Source organism: Symphalangus syndactylus, chromosome 10 (assembly GCF_028878055.3).
Source record: "Symphalangus syndactylus isolate Jambi chromosome 10, NHGRI_mSymSyn1-v2.1_pri, whole genome shotgun sequence".
NCBI classification, from domain to species: Eukaryota; Metazoa; Chordata; class Mammalia; order Primates; family Hylobatidae; genus Symphalangus; species Symphalangus syndactylus.
Genome location: NC_072432.2, coordinates 27,218,970 through 27,243,921, shown reverse-complemented (window position 1 = coordinate 27,243,921; position 24,952 = coordinate 27,218,970). Strand labels below are relative to the sequence as shown.

Below are 24,952 nucleotides of genomic sequence, written 5' to 3'. Positions count from 1 at the left end.
CCTCTGCTTGTCAGATTGCAAGGCACAAGGATTCAAGATCTTCTCTTAAAGTATTCTTCACTTTATAACAAGGGCTGGCATTGGTCCAGATACCATAGCAGACATTCCTCTGGTTTGAGATAATCCATAGTGTTGAAAGAGTCCAAGAAGTGTGTTGAAAGAAGTTTTGGTCATTCTGTGCATATTTTCTAGTTGGTTTCTCTGTGAACCCTAGTTTTGTTTCACACATCAAGAATGTGCCTGTAAAGGTAGCTTTATTTAGTCTTCTGATAACTTTGGCTTGAGGTTTTTTTCTTTTTGTTATCTTAAAAGTCAGTAAACTTTGTAATTTCTTTCAGTTACCAAAATTATTTCTATCTTTTCAAAACAAATCACTTCTCATATATAAATTGTTTCTTCATTAACATGGAATCATCTATTAATAAATAACATCATCTCTTCAGGATTAGTTCTCTCATTTATTTTAGAGAGTTGATAGAAAAAATGAATGTGACAGTTACACAAACAGCTGCAGTATTTATACCCCTTGAGGCACAAGTAACTCTTTGGTAACTGGTTTTCCTTGAGGCAAAAGTCTTAACTAATCAAGCTAAGAATCACTCCTCTAAAGCTTGTGCCTGAGGCCAGGTGACCTATGAGTATTTAAACATATAGAAGACAGACATCTCTGCAGACATTACTTAATGTTTATAATTCCTTTAGGAAAAAAAAGAGCACAGTCAGCATTATCTTCTAAAAGAAGATTATCTACATATTGATATGAAAAAATGCTTTTTTGTATCACAATTATTTACTATAAATATTCATTAAATAATTCTTTTAAATGTGTAACCTTCCAGGAATTGGTAATTTGGGAAATTGTCATAGACATGTTTCCCATTTATTTCCCTTTTATATAATTGTGTTTTCTCTGAAATCAGATGCATTATTTGAATTTTGCTGGAAAAGGGAATAGCAGTTAAATTGATAAATTAACAAACCAAATAACTTTTTGTTAAAAAAAAAAAAAAAAAAAAGGAAAGGCTGGCTGGGTACAGTGGCTCACATCTGTAATCCTAGCACTTGGGAAGCTGAGGAGGGCAGATCCCTTGAACACAGGAGTTGGAAACCAGCTTAGGCAAGATGACGAAACCTTGTCTCTGCAAAAAATACAAAAGTTAGCCTGGCATGGTGGCACATGCCTACAGTCCCAGCTACTCAGGAGGCTGAGGTGGGAGGATTGCTTGAACCCCGGAGGCAGAAGTTGCAGAGAGCTCTAATTGCACCACTGTGCTCAGCCTGGGTGACAGAGCAAGACCCTGTCTCAAAAGAAAAAAAGAGAAAAAAGAAAAAGCCAGTTTTGTTGGATTTTTTAACATCCTTCTTTGGGTATAATTTGCATACAATAAAAGTCACCTGTTTTAAGTGTACAGTTAAGTGCTTTTTAGTAAATTTACAGGCTTGTGCAAACCATCATCACAGTCCAGTTTTAGAACATTTACATCTTTTCAAAAAACCTTTAGCCCATTTGCAGTAGTTCCTCACCCTGATCTCCAGCTCCAGGCAATTACTGATCTATTTAGTGTGTTATAAATTTGTTTTTCTGGACATTTCGTATAAATGGAATCATGCAATATATAGTTTTTTATATCTGGCTTCTATTAACATAAGGTTTTCGAGATTCATCCATATTGTAACATATACCAGTAGTTCATTCTTTTCTATTGCTGAACAGTATTCCATTGTATGGATATACCACTTAACGTTTATCTATTCACCAGTTGATGGACATGTGGGTTGTTTCCAGTTTGGGGCTATGATGAGCAAGGCTTCTGTGAACATTCACATAAATCTTCAGATGGACATATGTTTTCATTTCTCTTGGGTAGATTCCTAGGAGTGCAATTGTGAATAAACGTTTAAGCCTTTTTCTCCCCCAAGAACATATATAGTATGAAAATACAGTCATGTACTGCATAATGGCATTTCACTCAATGAGGGACCACATACACAGTGCTGGCCGGGCACAGTGGCTCACACCTGTAATCCCAACACTTTGGGAGGCTGAGGTGGGAGGATCGCTTGAGTCCAGGAGTTTGAGACCAGCCCTGGCAACATAGCTAGACCCTATCTCTACAAAAAATAAAAAAATTACCAGGGTGTGGTGTTGCATGCCTATAGTCCAACTACTTGGGTGGCTGAGATGGGAGGATTGCTTGAGCTACTTGTGATGCTGAGATGGGAGGATTGCAAGGCTGCAGTGAGCCATGATCGTGCCATTATACTCCAGCCTGAGTGAGAGAGTGAGACCCCATCTCTAAAACAACCACAACAACAGCAACGAAAAAACCCAGTGCTAGTCCCATAAGATTATAATATGGTATTTTTACTGTACCTTTTCTAAGTTTAGATAGACAAATACTTACCATTGTGTTATAGTTGCCTACAGTGTTTAGTACAGCAACATGCTATACAGGTTTGTAGCCTAGAAGCAATAGGCTACCATATAGCTTACATGTGTAGAAGCTATACCACATAGGTTTGTGTAAGTACACCATGATGTTCACACAGTGAGGAACTTGCCTAACAGTTTGCCTATTACGCATTTTTCAGACCCAATCACTGTCATTAAAGCATGCCTGTAACAGATTTTCCTGGTTATTGTAAGAAAGCCTAGCTTAGCAGCCTTCTCTAAACTCTTTAGCTAACTTGTTTTGGGAAACAGTAGCCCAGCTATGTTCCAACAAATTTTTATGAGTGCCCTGAATGTTAGTTGAGGTAAAATACTGAGTACCAGTCATTACATTTATATACTAGATTGCACTTTAGTAATACTAACATACCTACTTTTGTTCAAAATCTATTATGAATTTTTAACCAGTCTTCTTTTCTAACCCAGTTGTGCAACTTTAAAATTTTTTGTCTATTTCATGTTACTATATTTATAAAAGTTGAATGTGTTTTTTAGTTTACTAAATAACGTTTCATTTACAAATGCAGTTAAAAGTATAATTATTCAGCCTTAATATGTTAAACTTTTATAAATGTATTAACTAGTTATTGTAAATTTGATTACAGGTGTGTTTGAATCAAAATAACCGTTAGTCTGAGAATAGGAAATTTATTTTGGCACCTTTCTTAAATAAAGTGCGGTGTACCACAATTTTTGGCATATATATTTTTTTTTCAAAGAAGAATAAGAGCAATTAATTTAGACATGTTTTCTGTTTATAATCTTTGTACAAGTAGTTTTTATTCAGTTTCAAAATGTGACCTAAATGGAAATTATGTTATTATTGTTTTAAACTAAAAATTCAAGCTTTGTAATACGGAAAATTCATAATTTAGGCACATGCTAGAATTATTTAAATATTCATTTTCATAATATACAGATTTTTAATTTTAGTTTCATAATTACTATTTTATATTTCAAAAAATTGTAACGTTTTAAATTTCCATACATTTTTCTGCTGATAACTTGAAAAAATTTTAAATTTGTTTTCCAGTGTTTGTATTAGCCTAAATATGTTTGATGAATTGCAGATTATAGTATGAAACTCACTAATGAGTATGTAACCATTATTTTATGTTCATGATGTATATTTTAAGAAAATCAAGTGAAATAAACACACATTAGGCCATATGTTGGATGTGTGGAATTGATTAATGTTTTCATTTCCAAAAAAATGCCATTATAATACCCTATGATTTTTAGCATTAGTGATATTTTTTATCATAGAGATTTCTTTTTTTTTTTTTTTTTTTTGCAATTTCTTTTTTTTTTTTTTTTTATTATACTTTAGGGTTTTAGGGTACATGTGCACAATGTGCAGGTTTGTTACATATGTATCCATGTGCCATGTTGATTTCCTGCACCCATTAACTCGTCATTTAGCATTAGGTGTATCTCCTAATGCTGTCCCTCCCCCCTCCCCCCACCCCACAACAGTCCCCGGAGCATGATGTTCCCCTTCCTGTGTCCATGAGTTCTCATTGTTCAATTCCCCTTACAACACATACATTTGTACATTCTTAATCTGGCTTTAACAAATAGTTGAGAACAGTTTGTATGAATCCCAAATACAGAGCATTTTAACAGTGTTATATGTTTAAATATAGAAAAGCCTAATAAAGTGATGTTTTAAATTTTATGTGTTGTCAACACAGTATTTCTTCTTAAATGACTTATGAAAAGTGTCTGTCTGTACTTTAAGAAATGTATTTTCAATGTTTCATCAAGAAAGCAGTGATTTATCTTTTAACAGCATATATTCTAAAAAATGAACTATAATGGAAGCTATCTTTCCTTAAAATGGCCAGTCGTGTGAGCTATAATGTTCATTGATAGTAAAATCAATAGAGCATTGATTCTAAGCTTAATCCTTAGAGACTGTTGTTTAGAGTGACAGACATAGCCTAGTAAATATCTAGTTCTGTTTAATGTGTTCAGTGCATGAGATTTTGCTCTCTTGAATTTGTACACCAAATACAATTTATACGTAGGGTAGAAAATAGTAGCTATTAACAGACACATAGCACTTTCAGTTATGATGGTGATAAAATATTTGATAAGAGATTCTTAGCTATGAGTTCAGCTGTTTTTTCTTCTGCTATAGTTTAGTTATACCCAAAGCAAATTTAATACTTAAGAGTGCTATTAGGGAATTGTCTCCATTTTCTTAGATGTTCTTTATCAATAACTATACTTTTTACCTGAAGTTATTTCATGGGAGAGGTTTGCTGAAAATGATGATTTTTATATTCACCTTTTTCCCCCTCAACAAACCTGAAGTAGAATATGGATTGAGAATAGATTCAGGACTTAAGATTTATTGGACTTCATTTGAATGTTGTAATCTTATGTTAGAGCACTTGAAACCTTTTTACCTATACATTTTCTCATTTAAAATGAATCAGTTTTTGTAAGATAGATTTAAACATAAATTTTTGATAACATGAATGATAGTTTTTATGAAGTCATATTATTATATCTTGATGTTAATATTCAAGAATTTCGATAAATATTGAAAAAGAACAGCACCAAATTTTTCTGGTGTAGCTCCTGCCGAACCATACATTAATTTGTAGGCTCTTGTATATTATACAATTTGCTTTTTAAGAGTTTAGTACTAATTAATGTCCTTTGCTTTCAACATTGGTTATTCCAATTTGATGACACTGTTATTAATAACCTAAGTTGATCGAAAAGTCAGGTTTTCTAGATTTGCTAATAAAATATATTTTGCATTTATATCTGATGGTTTTCTACTGAAAAAAGAAGTTGCCTGTAATAAATCCTCTGCTTTATTTTTTTAGCATATCTCCAAGGTATCAGTTTAATAACTATCAAAGTAGCTACTGCAGTTGTTGCATTTAAATTGATTTACATGTCAAGACTGGCAGTTTAGCAGCTGCGCTATTATTCCTAGATCGGTCAATTTACTTGAGAAAAACCTACTACTGAGTTCTGCTGACCTGCCTGACAATATAGGCCCTATTTCTATTCCTGTAATTAGGCCTGCGACTAACTCAGAATATTTTTAATTAAAATATTTTGGTCAATGTGTTTCACCAAATTAAGCCTTTCAGTGAAGATTTAATTCTGGAAATAGTGTGATTAGAATATTTAATGAGTTGTGTTCAATTAACATGTTGTGTGTGTTGAACACACAGTGTTTGTGTGTGACCATTTTGAGTTTTACAATCATAAATGTTACTCCTTATTTTTAACCTCAAAGATATTTGTTCAATGATTATCTGACAAGTAAATTTAAATTCAGTTGAAAATTTATTTTAAAGTAACTTTTTTATCCTGATAGTACCAAGAAAGCTGATTTAAAATGCATCAGCTTTTTAAAGGACTAGGAAAGCTTTTACTTGTTAATGTTCTTCTCTTCCAGCAAAAGCCAAAAATGAGGAAATTGCCACTTAATTGTTTACAAATAAACAGTTTTATTGAGAAATCCAACATAAACACTGGTTGTTTCCACATCTCTTTCTAATTTGGGAGTTTTTTTATTTTCTGAAGGAATATAGCAATACAAAATTAAAAGACACTCAATTTTATAGGCTTTTACCTCATTAAAAAGCTTTAATAAAATCATGTGTATAAATACCTCAACCTTGAGCCACCATAGTTTAGGGGTAGACATAAAAGCACTGACTAGAAAATTTATTCTGAATTTGATTCAATTAATATGTAATTCACGGTAACAAATAGCTCTTATCTTGATCTTTCTCCCATTGAGATCCTTCTTTTTGTTGCTGACTTCAACGGTAGAGTCTTTACTATAGACTAGTAGACAGGTAGACTACACGTAGCTCCTTTAGTTTAGATGTCACTCCAGGAGTCACATACTTGGGTGCTGTTAAAACATGAGATCTGGTATCCACAGTCTATTACTGGACACTTTTTTGAAGGGTGTCAGTGACTAGAGCTATCTACAGTGCTTTGAATTTACTAGACATTATAATGCTGGGAATGTACATAAACATTATGTATTTTGGATAAATTGTTTTCTTTTTCCCCTTTGTAATATAGGCACAAATAGTTTTTTTTGTTTTTATTGTAAACTCCCCGTGAAAAACTGTTATATTTGTACTGTAGGTATGATGATATTCTGATCAATGGACTTCCAGATTGGCGACAGCCTGTGTTCTACTACAGGCGGGTGAGAAAAATGAGCAATGCTGAGCTGGCATTACTCTTGTTCATTATTCTCACAGTGGGTCATTATGCTGTGGTTTGGTCAATCTACCTGGAAAAACAACTGGTAAGTGTTAGTAATAAATCAAATGAACTAGCCTCCTTAATTTCATATGGAATTTCGGACGTTTATTTTTCAACTGATGAAAATTTCTGTTTCTCTCTGTATACTTCTCATTCTAATAGTTTTACATTCAATGTTTGACATATTTCTAAGTCAAGAAGAACTCATGAAATAAGAAAATATTCTTCTTTTAAAAAATGTGGCACTTAAGTTTGTTATAAAACTTTGTGAAAGCCCAAATACCTAGCTGGGAATTAGAAGGTAGAGCCATGTTTTAATTATCACCTTCCAAATAGAAATATTTTTTATGTAAGACTGATTTTAGATTTCTTTGTGTCACAGGCCTTTGTATAATGAATGTTTACTTTTAAAATGTTTTAAGTAAAATTGGAAATGAATATAATATTCTAACTTCAAAGATCAATTGGTTAAAAAAATTATTACACTTTTCTTGGTTTAATATGCTACTCTATAGTTTATTCTTCTGTTGGTTTTTATTTATATGTTAAAGATAATCAAACATATTTATCAGTATTCATGAATTAGCATCTGTTTACTCATTCCTTTTGAAGTGACATTATTAAAGTTGGATGAATGAGAAAAAGTGAGTTGAATGCTTTCTCTTCTTAGAAAACTTTGATTGCTATGGAGATGCACATGACTGACAGTCCTGAACTTCATGTGTGTTTAAGGCCTGGATACCATGGCAACAGTTATTGTGAAAGATTGATGATTTTACTTAATCATGTTGGACCCTACATACATTTGCATAAGTGTTCCTCTATAATGTTTACCCTTCACAGAAGAGCCTAGATAACATTTGAAGTGTACATGTTAATGATAACCTGTAACTATAATTCTTTCCACATTAAGGATGAGCTACTAAGTAGAAAAAAGAGAGAAAAGAAAAAAAAGACTGGCAGCAAGAGTGTGGATGTATCAAAACTCGGTGCTTCAGAAAAAAATGAAAGGTGAGAGCATATAAAAATACTTTATAATTTGAAGCTGTTTTAAAATAAATCTTTAATATGATTCAACTTCATATGTATGTCTATTTACATGTGCTCTCATTTATATCTGTGGTGGTCCTATAAAAGACTAATAATGTGCCATTGTTTATGAGACAAGTTCTAATTTTAAGCAAAATGTCTTCAGGTTTTTTCTCCCATATAAAGTGTGAATATATATTTAAATAATCCCTCAAATCCTTCTGGTTTGAAATTTTTATGCTGAACTTTAGAAATGAAGTACTATTAAACGGACCTATCACTTAGCTCAGGAGTGACAGTATGTAGAGAGGCAGTGATATGCAGTACACTCAAAAAGATACCACCATTTCTTCTATTGATTCATAGAAAGGAATAAAGGGTTTAAATAGTTCACACAGCAGGGCATGAACTGGGATCAATGTGGGATGGAGATCAGAGACTATTCTGCCTGTCTTCTATTCTGATGACATCAGTGAGTAATGCTTCAGTGAACTGCAAATGACATTAATTTTTATGTAGTGGTTTGTTTATGCTACAGTCTTCATATCTGGTTGTCAGCACTTGGGAGCACTCTGATGATGGTTAGTTTTTTATAGCTGAAGTAATCATAAGGCTTAAGAATTCGTTGTACAAAAGTGATGAAAAGCCCAGGTTAGAAAGAGGGCTTTTGTTTATCTTTGTAACTTGATTAGGAACCTCCTTCCCCAAAATCTTAGCGTAGATTCTCTTACATGCTATATATATTGCATTTGTTGTGACTACTATATTTCGTGATAGAGTAAGTCAGTTATAAATATTTCAGTGAATACTTTCTTCATTTTTTTTGTTGAAGTAGCCATTCAAAAAAGAATTCATGATCTTTACAGAAACATTTTGCCTCCCAACTTTCTCTGTATATTCCTCATATGTTGTATGGTGTTCTTTTTTCTCCCTCCCTTTAGATTGCTGATGAAACCACAGTGGCATGATTTGCTTCCATGCAAACTGGGGATTTGGTTTTGCCTTACACTAAAAGCATTACCTCACCTAATCCAGGTAAAATGTACCTCTTTTATATAACATTAGATCCTTTATTTTTAATCATTCATGAAATAATTTATGCCCATGTTGGCTATCTGAATGCTGATATGCAGTGGATGCTTTATAATGTTGATTGAGTAGGATTTTTATGTTAAACCTAATTTAGATAACTCTAAGATTATTTAGATATGTTTCTGTAATTATCTTTTATAATGGTTTTAGATCACCTTAGAGTCCCAAGATGCTAGAAAAAGAAAAAAATACTATCTTTAGTACAGAGATAAAAGCAATAAAAATTTAATCCACTGTTATCATTAAAAGCATAACCAGTAAAAAGGAACAGCATTCAAGTAGCTTGCCACCCATTATTTTAATAGCATTTAAGTACATAGTGTTAAAAAAAAGAAAAACCAACCTTTACGTGAACATCTGTATAATTATACCAAAATATATATTGCTTTCCATTTTATTTGCAAATTTAAGAGGAGTGAGGACATTTTGTCTTATACAGGTAATCAGTTTCTGTTTCTATTTAGTCTTGATTAAATAACAAAATGTGGATGTATATCATATTTATATGTCAGTTTCTTTAATTTTTTTACGTTTAGTATACCAAAGCATATTTTATTAAATTATTGCTTTGTTAATTTTGATTTTTGCATCAGGTTAGAAAATCCCCAACACATAAATATTTGAAAGTAAATAAAACACTTTTTGGTGTACAGATTTTGAGGTTGAGATTGTAATTTTTGGAGGTAAATGTTTTATTTTAGAAAATAAGTGTTTATAATCTAGAGGACCAGATAATATTCTAATTCAGTTCTACCCACTTTGTAGTTATATATTAGAGCTATTTTTCGTGATTGTTTCAGGAAGCTAATGACTGCAACTTCTGCATTTTCCTTTATTTTTCTCATAATGAAAATTTTATATTTAAAGGGGATATTGAACCAAAATACAAGTGTGCTTCTTTTTATCCTTTGAGAAATTACCAGTTATTCCATCAAAATAGTTCATCTCAATAGTTATTGCTTATAGAATCTTATATTTTGTTTACAGTTAATAGAGAAAAATTACAGCATTTTGGTAATTTAAAAGGTTTGTTTTTAAGTTGTTTAGCATGTTATATTGTTTGCTTGAAAAAATACTCTGCAATGTTTGTATGCTGTCTGTAAGACTTAATGAGGGAAGGAAAGTCTTTATCACACTGGTATGTTTATGAGAAAATGAGACAGAAAAATATTTATAGGGTAGATTTTCTTCTTTTTTTAAGTCTGATTATTTTTTGCCAACTTTAGAATCCATGCAATAGGCAAACCAGAATATAGATGAATTAAAAAGTATATTCATGAGGCAGTATAAATAGAATATTACATAAGATGTCAATATTAAACACTTCTTTGTAATTTTAATTTAATTTGAAATAAAGTTTATTTGGTAAAATGAAACATATTTCTTGTTTAGCATGCAGGGTAATTTGCCAGACTAGAACCAACATATTATTATGGCTTAGATTTATAATTTACTTTAAAATACTTGCCTGTGATAGCTGTTAATTCATGTAACAGATTGATTGTTTTGCCTCATCATAAATTTGTAGAAAATATACAAAAATGAGGAATTTTATAGAAATTCTAAAATAAATAATGTAGAAAATATACCAAAATGAGGAATTTTACAGAAACTTTTTAGTTTCTTTAGAAACTCTGCTTTTTTTAACTTATCAGTTTGAATTTTAAAGTTTTTACTTACTTGATGGTATCTGCTGGCCTTTCGGTTTTGAGATGCTAGCTGAGCATTAGGGTTCCAAGACCTTTTAAATCTAATTTTAAAATTTTATTCTAATTATTTCTTCTTGATAAATGGATTTTAAGAAGAAAATTAAGATGATTTTCCTTTTTAAAGCAAATATTTGATATTTTTGTTCTGCTTTGGGGACCTTAGATTAGTGTATCTAGTGGTCACTAACAATGTAATGCAGTAGACTCTTTTCAATATACATTATAATAGTGAAAGTACTTTAGATTGATAAACATTGCTTATGAAATATATTACCAAAACAATACTGATCAGTTGCTCTCAGGATTAGATTTTTGTCTGCTTTTTGTTTTGTAGTATGCGATGACCTTTGTATTAACTTTGGATCTTCTTAAATAAGATATTTATGAAATTTATGAGCCTTTTTCACCTGAAGTTATCTGGATTGGTAATTGGAACAGTGGTCAAAAAAGAGCCCTGTTAAGGCTCTAAGAATAAAAAATGATAGGTACAACCTTAAACTTTTAAAACGTGTACTTCATGTACAACTTTTGTGATATAGGACCATTGTTTTTTTTTTTTTTTTTTGTTTTGTTTTTTTTTTGAGATGGAGTCTCGCTCTGTCACCCAGGCTGGAGTGCAGTGGCGCAATCTCAGCTCAGTGCAACCTCTGCCTCCCAGGTTCAAGCAATTCTGTCTCAGCCTCCCAAGTAGTTGGGACTACAGGTGCCCACCACCAGTCCTGGCTAATTTTTTGTATTTTTAGTAGAGATGGGGTTTCACCGTGTTAGCCAGGATGGTCTCAATCTCTTGATCTCATGATCCGCCCACCTCAGCCTCCCAAAGTGCTGGGATTACAGGCGTGAGCCACCGCACCTGGCCATTGTTTTATTTTTAAATAAGAGTCCACTGATTGAAGTTTCTTGTACTCTTTCTGGCATAAACTATACCAATAATCTTGCTTTCTTTAAAGAAGAGTCAAACTAGAGTCTTGTGAAACTATGTAATTGTATAATCTTTGTAGACATATATGGTTTTCTCTAAGTCTTTCATAATTGGCTTTCTTAAATCTAGTTAACATCATTTTAATTTAATTTAATTTTTATTTTTTAGAGACAGAGTCTTGCCATGTTGCTCAAGCTGGCCTCATACTCCTGGGCTCAAGTGATCCCCCCATGTCAGCCTTCCAAGTAGCTGGGACTAAAGGCACACACCTCCAAGCCAGACTTTTTTTGCGGGGGAGGTGGGGGGTACCCTAGGTGGGACATTAAAACAGCATTTTTAACAACTCTTATTTTGAACTTGCCAAAGCATTCAACTTGGTTTTCATAGAAACAATTCTTATTTCTTACTCATATCTCATCCTTTTTTAGATAGTAATTAATTGAATCATGTAATTAGAGTAACAAGTGTAACTACCACAAGGAGGTTTAAGAGTTAACAACAAGCAGCTCTTATAAGTATACAGTAAATTGGTTAAGCACATGTAAGTTAAGAGAGTTTTACTTTTGGTGTAAATTCCTTGAATTTTATGAAAAGTTAATTAAAACTGAGCTGCAAATATTTGATGTCTGTATATAGCTATTGGTTAAGAAGCAGGGTCCAAGCTAAAAGTGGGAGATTCAGAGGCTTCCAGCAAGTGACCTTTACACTGGCAGAATCTGTACCCAAATCTTGTCATAGCAATAGTTCTTCAGTCTAATTTCTTTCCTTCCCATTCATCCTCTAAATACCCATTCCTTTGCTACACTTCACATACATAAGGTCGTCTGGTAGGATTGGGAAAGTGGCATTTCTGGCTCACTTGTGCTCCCAAGTTCACTTTTATTACTTAGCATCTAAGAGCCCTAAGAAAACTCCTGTTGCCTGCTTAGTATACCTAAATTATTTTCTATTTCCTCCCAAACAAAATTACAAATGCAAATAATTATTTCCACAATTGATGTGTAAGGCGTCTTTTGATCAGATGTTTAGAAAGACAGTTCAGCCAGTTCAATAGAAAGATATTAAATGTGTATCAGAACAAAGCACTACTAGGGACTATAGAGATAAATATGCCTTCTCTAGGACCTTAATGTCAGGTATCAGTTATTAACACATGAATTTAAATAACCATTCTACAATACGGTATATATGCTTCACATTTTAGTATGAACAGTGACTTCTGTAGATATTCAGAGAAGTAAGGTTGTCTCTATTTGGGATGACCAAAGAAAACTAAAAAGAATATACACTTGAACTGAGTATTGAAAGATGAATAGACACTTAACAGTTAAGTGTCCACTTTGTATACTAGGTGGTATACAAAGATAATTTTGTAGATGCAGTACTTCCCATAAAATCATACTGTGTTAAGGCTAAAAGCATCCTGAGGAAAACATTATACAACAGCCTTTTTTTAAAGAGGGTATCATGTAGCCCATTACTATCTTCTCAGACTGTATTCCAGGTCTGTAGATTCTGAGTATATCTATTTAGGAATTTATATTATAACAGGTAAATCTGATATGACAAGTCTGAAAAGAATATTTAGACAGAATAAAGTTAATTGATAAGACAACAAAGTATTTCTTTGATTACACACACGTCTGTGAAAGATATGTGTACATTGTTAGGAATGGTAGAAATAAAGTACATAAGGACTGTGAAATCAGCAGAAAATAAATGAAGTGGTTCTGTGATTAGGCAAGATAGAGGTAAAAATATCTCTTTGATAGTTCCCCTTGCTGTTTGAAAAGGTCCTTATTACCTCCAGAGCACTGGATTTTGTTCCTTTCCTTTGCTCTGAGAAGGATATTGGGAGAATTATAAGAATTGATAGAAGAACAAAGCCAAAGAGTGAAAAGCTATTATACTTAGTGGATGTTAAATATTTGATAATATTAAATTAATATCAGACATTTCCCAAGTGGATCAGTATTCAAGGACAAGATGCATGGATATTGCTATATTTAGTCAAATGTATGCCCCATATAATCTACATAGGCAGAAAAAGTAAAAGTCAAGTGAGAAATTACAGGAAAAGAATACGGTGTTTGTAAATTGATGAGTGAATGGAAGGCTGGTTTGTGTGTGTTTAGAGAGATGAGAGAACACTGGAGAGGAGTAAAATGCATGACTACATACAAGGAAGCGGGGGAGCTTCGGGAAGTGTGTTGAGATAGCTAACAAAGCAAGTAGAGTGATCCCCAGAAGACGTGGGTATGAGTTAGTATAAAACAAGGAACTTGGACTGTATCAACAGAGGGCTTAAATCCTTTGAGGCAAGAATTTAATTGTAACATTTAAAGTATAGCTCCCGTGACACTTTGACATCTTACCAGTCTGTTTCTGCTCTCCTGGTGGGTTTGAAGAAAGTACACATTCTCTTGGAATCTGACAAAAACCAGTCTTCTTTGTTGGTTGTATTCGGCTTGTAACCCCAGGAAACTTTTCTAACCTCCAAAATGCCCGTCTTGGGTATTTTTAAATTGATCATATGTTCTGTAACCTGGAAAGTAGCAAGTAGTTGATGACATATAATCAATGCTCTGTGCATATTTTCAATTTAGCTCTTATAACTTAGTTTATTTTCACAACTGTTTCAGAACCTTATATATTTGGGCCCATAATAATTTAGATGATTCAGACCATCAGTTTCTCTCATAAAATCAGGAAGTGCCACATATCTCAAGTGATTACCAATCTAAATCATAGACACAGTTCTCTGCATTTTCTGAGATCAAACAGGTCGTCAGCAGTCAGAACTTAATTTGCTTGAGAATTTGTTTGATTTTTCTAGGAATTCACCATTCAAATTTCTCTCTGACTCATATATTACATTTCTCGGTAGCATCATTTATAAAATATAAAATTCATTTGGTTGTGCATTGCCTAAAGTTGTAAATTTTTTACGTTTTTAAGTTCCAGTCCCATCTTTTCTCATTACCAAGCAAATCTAACAAGAACACCATTCAAATAAAAATTGTCATAGGAAGTTTCCAGCATGCATATCCCCACCCCCATCAGGATGTATAGGTTGCCTAGGAGCAGTGGCTGAGAAAATAGAGGAATCTTCTCTGTACAGCTCTGGCTTTTACCTATTAAAAAAAAAAAAAAAAAAAAAATGTCGCCTTAGAGTAAAGGGAGTACTATACTTTATAGAACTGTCTATAAATGGAAACATCCTCCCTCCCAAGAAGCTGTTTCTCCCATGGAGACTACAACTGTGGACAAGCCTGGAGGTCACCCTCCCTGACAATTAGGGCCCTTCCTTTCTAGCCCCTTTGCTTCTGCTTGCTAGGACTCTGTCAGAAACCAAACAAACAAAACATTCACAGCTAATTAGCAGGAAAAAAAGCTTCTAAAAGGCTATGAGGTATTTGTTTCAAGCTGAGTCGCCTGCCCTTCTACTTAAACAGATTTTCCAAGGGATGAGGCAGCTTGCTTTTAATACTCGAAACTTTTTAAAACTTTTCAGACACACACACACAGAAACCTGACACAGGAAATACATAAACAAATGAAAAGAGATGGAGAAGTTCATCTGAATTTTTATAAGCTGAAACTACTGCTACAGGACAAAGGGATACAAGCAAACTGGAACGACCTTACAACATAAGACAGAGATTCCTTACTTCCACCCTCTGAAAGTAAATCGTGTATCTTAACGCAAGTACTCAGAGATCCAAAGACAGACTGTAGAGTTTTGTAGGTTATTACTAGATGTAGAAAAGATAAAAAGCCACAAAATGTTAGGTAGGATGTTAGCAACATATAGTCTCATCAATTCCATATTGTATAGATGAAAATACTTAAGACTCAGATTGGTGAAACAATTTCCCCAAAGTGACACAACTAGTTAATGGTAGAAATGAAACTTAAAGCAGATGAAAATAAATACCAAAATATAAGAAAAAAATACATAAGAAATATAAAAACTAAAAAAGAATAAATTTCACCCCAGGTAGATAACTAGAACTTTATAGTATAAGCTGTCTAATCTTAAACTCCCTGTCAGAATGTTCAGGCTGATTATAATTACAAATTTTCCTCAACTTATCAATTGCACCCTGATAAGCCCATCATAAGGAGAAAATACCCTAAGTTGCAAATACATTAAGTATACCTAACCTCCGGAAACTCATAGCTTAGCCTAGCCTACCTTAAACACGCTCAGAACACTTACATTTATTCTACAGTTGGGTAAAACAATCTAATACAAAGCCTATTTTATTTTAAAAAGCACTGAATATCCCATGTAATTTACTGAATACTGTACTGGAAGAAAAAACAAACAGAATGATTGTATAGGCCCTGAAGTGTGGTTTCTACTGAATGCATATCACTATCTCACCATCATAAAATGGAAAAGTTGTTCTGTTAAACCATCGTTAAGTTGGGGACATCTGTATGACATAAGTTGTAGAAGGATTCTTACATTGAGTTAGGGCTGAATAAATGGCTTCTACAGTCTCTTCTATCTCTTGGAACAAATGGAAAAAATAGTTTTTAGGCTTTGCATCTCCTTGAATATTACCGTCTCAGACCAGAGGAAGACAGTAGCTTCTGGTTTTCTGTTTTATTTTTATTACTTGTGGATTTAGTCTTATTATAGTTCTGTACAGAAATTTTGACTCTTATCAAAATATATAATTTTAAAGTTTTTCTATATTTTTCATTGTAATTTTATTGCATATTGTATGTAATTCTGAGATTATAATATAAGCCAATGGGAGAACAAAACAATATAGAGCATTTGATTTTGTGGGCAGATTTTCAGAAATGTACTTATGGTATTTTCCTATATTGAAGGTTATTTCTTAGCCTCAAACGAAAGAGAAGATTTGGGCTATCAAACAATGAAAAAGAAATAGAGCATCCTCTATATTGTTTCTAGGTATCCTTACTCATAGCTCTTCCATGTTCCTTATTCCCATCAGGACAGGTGGTATTTATTTCCCTGCTCCTACCACTGTAAATCAATGCCTGCCTGCCTGCCCGCATGCCTGCCTGCCCGCCCGCCCGCCCGCCCGCCCGCCCGCCCACCTGTCCGCCTGCCCGCCTGTCCGCCTTCCTGCCTTCCTTCCTTCCTTCCTTCCTTCCTTCCTTCCTTCCTTCCTTCCTTCCTTTCTCTTTTTCTCTCTTTCTTTCTCCCTCTCTCTCTCTTTCTCTCTTCCCCCCTCTTTCTCTTCGTCTCTTTCTCTCTCTCCATCCCTTTCTTCCCTTCCCTTCCCTTCCCTTCCCTTCCCTTCCCTTCCCTCCCCTTCCCTCCCCTCCCCTCCCCTCCTCTCCCCTCCCTTCCCTTCCCTCTTTTTCTATTCTTGGGTACATGTGCCCTCTTTTCTTGTTCTGGGGTACATGTGCAGAATTTACAGGTTTGTTACATAGAGAAACATGTGCCATGGTGGTTTGCTTAATACCCATCACCTAGGTATTAAGCCCCATATGCATTATTAGCTATTTATCCTGAAGCTCTCCCTCTTCCCGCCCCACCACAGACCCCCGTGTGTGTTATTCCCCTTCTTGTGTCCATGTATTCTCATTGTTCAGCTCCCACTTATGAGTGAGAACATGCAGTGTTTGATTTTCTGTTAGTTTAATGCCCTTGTTTCTTAAGCTTTTCTTTGGATTGCTTAATATGTTGACATTTCTATGGAGAGATAAAAGTAAACCAAAACATTACAAACGGTGCCACCTTAGAGTGTTCTCTTATCACTTAATGAACTATCTCAAGAATGTTAAAGGAAGGCCGGGCACAGTGGCTCACACCAGCACTTTGGGAGTCCAAGGTGGGCGGATCACCAGAGATCAAGAGTTCGAGACCAGCCTGGACAACATTGTGAAACTCCGTCTTACTAAAAATATAAATATTAGCCGAGTGTGGTGGCAGGTGCCTGTAGTCCCAGCTATTTGGGAGACTGAGGCAGGAGAATCGTTGAACCCAGAAGGTGGAGGTTGCAGTGAGCCGAGATCTTGCCACTCCACTCCAGCCTGGATGACAGAGCAAGACTCCATCTGAAAAAGAAAAGAAAAGGGTTTAATGTAAGGATATTCTCCATCTCACAGCTTACTAATCTTGGAAATATTGTATCTTCAGGCTTAACTAAATTATCATCATTATGAAGCCTTCCTTCATCAGGCCAACTGAAAAATTCTCATTGTATGTTCTCCATACTAACTTTATAGCGTTTACTATTTGTATTAATCACAATAGACTGATAGACCTTAGTCTGTTTCTGGCATATGCCTCATGTCTGTCACTGGTTGATAGGAAAGTGGGCATTCTGGTCTACCTAACCATTCAGGAGCTCAGAGCAATGATGTCTTCACCATCTTCTAGCTATATCCATCTGGAACATGTGGCCTCCTTGCTCATTATGTCAAGAGTAGAGAGCTGGAGGATTTGCGTGAGCTTTTCTGTGAGTTGGTTTGGAAATGACACATGATATTTCCATCCATAGCCCATCCAGAACTAGTCCTCTGACCCCACCTAATCTTAAAAGGACAAGGGAATATGGGGAAACAGAATGTTGAGTGAGCACCACTTTCTTTGCCAGTAATTCATTCAACAAACTATTTATTGATTGCATTATTTACTTTGTGCCGGGGAAGGGGTAGGGGGTGAAAGACAACAATTCCTGTTCTCATGGAGCTTATATTCTATATTCCATATTTTAGTTAATATTTATAGTTATTTTTACATATTCCTTAAGGGAAACTGTTGTATCTTATATAATCCCCACATATCCTAATAATGTACAACACATATAATAATGGTTCAATAAATAAGCATAAATATCCCTGTTTAATGTGTTCTTGTGCAGGAGCCTATGCTCTATAATTATGTACAAAGAACACTCATACATTCTTTAAGTTAGCCATCGTTTAAATGTAAAACCTGTCCCGTTTGATGTCTATGCAGGCAGGTTTTGAGCTCTTCAAGAAATTTTAAATATTGGCTGGGGGCGGTGGCTCACGCCTGTAATCCCAGCACTTTGGGAGGCCAAAGTGGGCAGATCACCTGCGGTCAGGAGTTCAAGACCAGCCTGGCCAACATGGCAAAAACCCCATCTCTACTAAAAAATACAAAAATTAGCCAGACATGGTGGCGGGCACCTGTTATCCCAGCTACTCAGGAGGCTGAGGCAGGGATAATTGCTTAAACCCGGGAGGTGGAGGTTGCAGTGAGCTGAGATCATGTCACTGCACTCCAGCCTGGGCGACACAGCGAGACTCTGTCTTGGGGGGAAGAAAAAAGAAAGAAATTTTAAGTACTAATACAGTTGCTTCTAGAATAAAAACTTTTGCTCATGGTTCCATTGATAAGGATTATAAACTCCTTGAGAATAGGAGTTCTTTCTGTTTGAAAAAATGTAAATTCCATAATTTTAATACAGTATTATGGGGCAGGCAGTTCAGAGCCCTAATCAATTGCAGTAAGCATTTAATTATTCATTAAATATTTATTAAGCTTCTGTAAGTGCCAGGCAGTGTACTAGGGCTATAAGGATGGATTAGAAGTTTATATCCCCAGGAAATCTAACTTTCTGTGTAGATAAACTGGAGTTTACTCTGGACCCAAATAAGTTTTTGTGCTTATTTTTCCCATTAAACAATTTTATTATAATTTTATTCACTTGAATTCGCCCCCCCATGAAAAATGGGAGGGAAAAAAGGTTGAAAACAATTTATCTTATTCATCCTCTTTTGAATGCTTGAATTCAAAAGCATACCTTACAGAATAGCCATACCTTAGAACATACCTTAAAGAATAGCCACCTGGTTTCTTCTTGAATACTATCTCCAAAATCAGTCTATTTCATTTTCAGGTAATTTTAATTATTAGGAAATTCTTATATATATACATATTAGATATATTATTTATAATATATATAATATACCTTATATATATTTTATATATATTATATAAATATATTTATATATAATATATTTATATATTATATATTAGTATATATTTATATATTATATATTATATATATCAATATATTATATATAATATATATTATATATTATATATATTTTATATATAATATATATTTTATATATTATAGATATATTTTTTATATATTATAGATATATTTTTTATATATTTATATTTATTAATTTTTTGAGACAGAGTCTCACTCTGTGGCCCATGCTGGAGTTCAGTGGTGTGATCTTGGCTCACTGCAACCTCCGCCTCCCAAGTTCAAGCAATTCTCTTGCCTCAGCCTCCTGAGTAGCTGGGATTACAGGTGCCTGCCACCACACCTGGCTAATTTTTTGTATTTTTAGTACAGATGGGGCTTCACCATGTTGGCCAGGCTAGTCTTGAACTCCTGCCCTCAAGTGATCTGCCCACCTTGGCTTCCCAAAGTGCTAGGATTGCAGGTGTGAGCCACCACACCTGGCTTCTTCCTTATATTGATCCAAAATCAAAACTTTCATCTCTGGAATCATATGTAGTAGTTTACAACATTCTTTCCTGTAATAAACCTTGAGATATTCTGTGGTAGTTATGAAGTTATCCCCAATCTTCTTATCTCTAATCCCTTATAAAAATAGAGTTTCAAGCTGCCTCCCTATGTAATCACTTTCCTTTTAAAGTCTTTCTATTTGTCAGTGCATCTTAAAGTGTGATACCCCAAACTGTACACAAGGATGGTTGAAACAATGTAGAGCTGTTTAGTAAAGTAGAATTGCTTGAGTTCATAGATGACTAAGGAAGTAATGTTTCCTGGAGTGGGCATATTGTAATTTGATTTCAAAGCATAGGTAAGGTATGAAAAAAAAAACGTGAGGAATGTTTAAATAAATGCTTAGAAATGGAGCAAAAGGAAGATAAAAACAGTGAATGAAACTAGGGAATGTATTGAAAGTCTCAGATTAAGTAGAGTACGTTAGGGTGATTGGGTGGATTGCAGTCCTCAGATAAGTGAGGATTTGGATTAAATGTGTATTTCAAAGAGGAAGTTTTAGTGGGATTATGTTCCATAGCAGGAAGAAGAAACATTAACAGGGAAAATGTTCAAATTTGGCAGGACTACTAGGGAGAGGTTGCTATTATACAGCAAAATGAAGTGAGAAGGATGCAATTAAAAAGGTCACATAAGCAAGAAGATACAGGATTTGGCAGGGGAATTTTAGTGAAGTATGAAGCACAAAACTCATCCTTTGTGTTGGAAAACAAGATCCTTGTCAAATTAGTAGAAGTAATAATAAAATAGCTAACATACATATAAGGCCTAACTATGCAGAAGATGTCATTCTGTTTCCCAGGTATTAACACATTTAATCTTCATAACAGTCCTATAAGTTAGATACTTTTATTATCCCCATTTTATGGATGAGAAAATGGACCCACAGAGAAGTAAAATAATTTGCTGAATGTCTCATAGCTAGTAAGATGGCAGAGCTGAGATCTTAATTCAGACAGTCTGGCTCCAAATCTGTCCTCTTAATTGCCATATTTCACTGTGCTATACTGTGATGATTGATTTCAGCCTACTTTCTTTTACCTCTCATAAATAACTAATCTGTGCCCTTCTTTTCTTGCATGTGCCACATTTCCTACTCCCCTCAAGGAGCCATTGCCTTCCTGACCTTTTCTTCTTCCCTACTATTAAAACCTACTCTGTGGAAAGAAGCTAATAAGCTCATTCATTCATTCATACCAAGGTATAAATGACTCATATGGCTTAATATAAAATAATACTTCTTCAGGGTTGACTTTTTTAAGGGGGGTGGGGAATGTTAAGGGCTATAAAACCTTAACCCAAAACCCTGTTGAAACTTAAACTATATATGGGCATGAGAGGATGAGTAAGTTGGGTGCATAGCCATCTGTGCTCTTCCAATAGTACCATTGTTTACCTGGCCTAGGGCTTGTGTGAATCCTCATAGGAACGTAAAAGTGGGGATGAAAAGAATTAAGAGATCTTTTACTATATTACTAATATATCTCTATTGTACTGATTCAATGATTTTAGGAATACCTAATTCTTATTAGGTGGAGGAGTTCTGATAGAACCCCAAGAGACACAGACCCCCAGGAAAAAGCTTTAATTTGGACACAGTCATAGATGAAAAGAGTTTCCAGGGTTTAAGTATTTATGTATTTACATCTGAGTCAAAGTAGTGTCAAAGATTTTGTTCCTTTATTTCTTGCAGAAATAAAGCTCTCTCAGGTCTATGATTTATCTGCTCTAGGAATCTTATGGTCTGGGAATGTTACCCTAGAGTTATTCTTAATACCCTTCTTTTTCTTATTTCACTTCAGTTAGTCATCAGGCCCCTTCATTTCTTGCTTTATTAGGTTTCTCGCATATTTCAGTCCAGTTCAATTCAGTAAATACTTATTGAGTACCTGCTTTATGGCAGATACTGTGCTCTGGGCATGTAAGTATCCCTATCTCAATTTCTTATCTGGAAGAGAATATAACATGGTACAAGCAGTTATAGACATGTTTAAATATAGAAGTAGTATACAAGGGAGAATTACACTGCCAGAGAAGGTCAGAAAAACTTGCAAAAGAGATGGGGCTTGAATGGGTTTTCAAGGATTAGTAAGAGTTCATCAGAATAATGCCAGGGAAGTACAATATTGTAGCCAGAGGTCCAAGCAATTGCACAGACATGGAAGCACAGTGTGGGCTGGAAGCTGTTAATACAAGTGGTATTCCTATAGACTATCTGAGGTTTGAGCCAAGGAGTGTGGTAAAAGATCTGTTTTGCTTATTTTCATTGTCAGGGTCTCATACGCCTAGAGCATCAACTTGTTTATTTTTATGTATGTCATTATTTAAGACCTAGGTTTTTCTTTTTTTGGTACACTACTAAAGCCTTACCTGTGTGCCACTCATTAAGACTTCAGTCACCGTATCTTGATACCTAAGTATATGTATGCAGTATGTGTCCTCAGTCCTCAATCCTCAAGACTTCATGGTAATGGTTTTTATACTCGTCTCTAAGGGTGGTAGAAGGAGGAGTGGCAACTTTCACTTTTATATACATGCTCATATAAGTTTTCTAATCAGATTTGAAAATAATTTTGAATATGTATTGTAGTTAAAGGGCTAATATGAAAATAGCAGTAATACTTTGTTAGTCACAGTAATATAATTTACTGTGCCAAGTCAGTTCAGCAAATGAGTTTTTCTGCTCTCTGTACATGCAACAGTATATTATGAAAATAGCATACAATGGAAGAAAACAGGAAGAGGATACCTCCTTTCCATATCTGAGAGAAAAAATAGTTTAAAGTTATACTGATAAAATTTCTCGTTGTAACTGGCTCTCCAGGAGAGAAAAATCATAGAGAAATGTTTAATTTCTGCTCATCATAAAATTTGAAAACAAAAAGAAAGCCTACTTATAAAATGAATATAATGCTTTAAAATTAAGTTATATGGAAAATATTATTGAAGCACACTGATTTTTATGTTAATTTATGTATAACTTTTTTTTTTAAGGATGCTGGGCAGTTTTATGCCAAATATAAAGAAACAAGATTGAAGGAAAAGGAAGATGCACTGACTAGAACTGAACTTGAAACACTTCAAAGTGAGTTTTAAATATTAGTGTTTTAACAATGTCATATAAAATTAATTATTTAAATGTGAATTATCTTTTAAATTCAGCAGTAATTAAATTTTCTGGTTTTCTTTTTTTTTTTCCCACTGCCTAGTGGTGTCACTTGTACTTAATATATTTGACATGGAACATACTACATTATAGCATTACTTTACCACCCAAAGTTTGATATCAGAAGGAAGGATAAAATCAGCTTGAGTCATGTAACTCCTCAAATCTAGGGGCATCTAAAGTCTGCAAAGCCCTAAAATACTTCAGTACTGTAATTACAGTTGATATTTAGTGCTAGTTTAACCAGTTAATCACCCAACTTGCTGTGTAACAGCTGTAGTTAGGAAACCTGAAAATACCAATGATTTTTGTTTTGAAAGTCTTTGTTTCATTTGTAATATTGTTATATAGTATGAACAACTTTGTATAAATTATCAGTATGTTGAAAAGAAATCTTCCATTGAACACAAAGACAGTTCTTGCTGATTTTAGGAGAAGTTGAACATATTATTTAAAAAGGTGTTTTCTCAGCCCCAGTCCTTTTGTCTATTTTTGCCTTATCTACATCTTGGCTCCCACACATGTATACTGTGTCTCTTTGCATTTCTTTATTTTTATTCCAAGCACTTAATACTACTTTAATTTATATATTAGTTTTGTTTACCATCTGATTTCCAACCCCCCACCCCCAGTAGAATGCAAGCTCCATGAGGGTAAGGACTTTATCTGTTTTGTTCACTGTTATGTCCCAGGTTCTAGGGATTTGGGTATGGTCATTTTAGGGGGTCATTTTTCAGTCTATCACAATCCTTCAGGTGTCTGGACAGCTTTAGAACAGAGACTATTCATCTTTGTGTCTGTAGCATCAAACAGGGTCCTGGCACATAATAAATGTTTAGTAAATGGATGGATGTATGAATTCATGTAATGCCATGAATATTAATGAGCATCCGCTGAGCACCTAGCCATGTAAAACACCATCTCAAGAAGCACATAATTTAATTCAAAAAGTTTCAATACTTACAAATACAAAATAATATTCAGATCAACTATATAATTGTTTAAAGTCTGTTAAGAAGAAGGAGTAAGAATGATAGAGGATTATTACATGCCAAGGTTGACATATATGTTAAGAAGTAGGAGTGTGCAAATGAAACTCTTGTCATTTTTATATAATTGTTATTTTAGGAAAAATTGGTACATAACAATTTCTAAGCCTTTTCCGACTAATCACAAGGAGAAGAAAAATTACATTTGTAAGAAAAGAGAAGAATATCGGCCAGGCATAGTGGCTTATGCCTGTAATCCCAGCTCTGTTGGAGGCCGAGGCTGGTGGATCACCTAAGGTCAGGAGACCAGCCTGGCCAACATAAAAACTCCGTCTCTACTAAAAATACAAAAATTAGCCAGGCATGGTGGCGGACACCTGTAATCCCATCTACTCGGGAGGCTGAGGCAGGAGAATCACTTGAACCCAGGAGGTGGAGGTTGCAGTGAGCCAAGATCACGCCATTGCACTCCAGCCTGGGTGACAAGAGTGAAACTCTGTCTCAAAAAAAAGAAAAAAGAAAAATATAGAATTAATCCAAAATTTACCTGTAGAGGCAACGTGAATACACTACATTTCATTGCTCTCATGGACACAGCTTATCATTTCTATGTAATTTTTTGTTAAAAAAAAAACAATTGTTATAATTTTGGTAGATGTATTAGAATTATTTAATAGTAACAAGACTAAGTATATACACTACCCCTTTTGAAATTAGGTTTAACATGAAGTGTTTATCACTATACAAAAGCTCCTTTTGGAGTTAACTATTTTTCCAAAATTGTTCAATGACTTTTGTTCTGCTTAAGAGTTTGATATAATTC

At 34.3% G+C, this 24,952-nt stretch overlaps 1 protein-coding gene across 1 annotated transcript in view; it reads left to right on the top strand.

Annotated features, from left to right (window-relative positions):
• The window catches only part of DNAJC1 (DnaJ heat shock protein family (Hsp40) member C1), a 208,497-nt gene that overhangs the window by 84,570 nt on the left and 98,975 nt on the right, over positions 1 to 24,952 (top strand). Inside the window, exons 4-7 of the mRNA XM_055296733.2 lie at positions 6,587 to 6,752; positions 7,623 to 7,720; positions 8,680 to 8,773; positions 22,969 to 23,059. Of these exons, the coding sequence (XP_055152708.1) occupies positions 6,587 to 6,752; positions 7,623 to 7,720; positions 8,680 to 8,773; positions 22,969 to 23,059 (449 nt within the window). The remainder of the gene's footprint in view (positions 1 to 6,586; positions 6,753 to 7,622; positions 7,721 to 8,679; positions 8,774 to 22,968; positions 23,060 to 24,952) is intronic.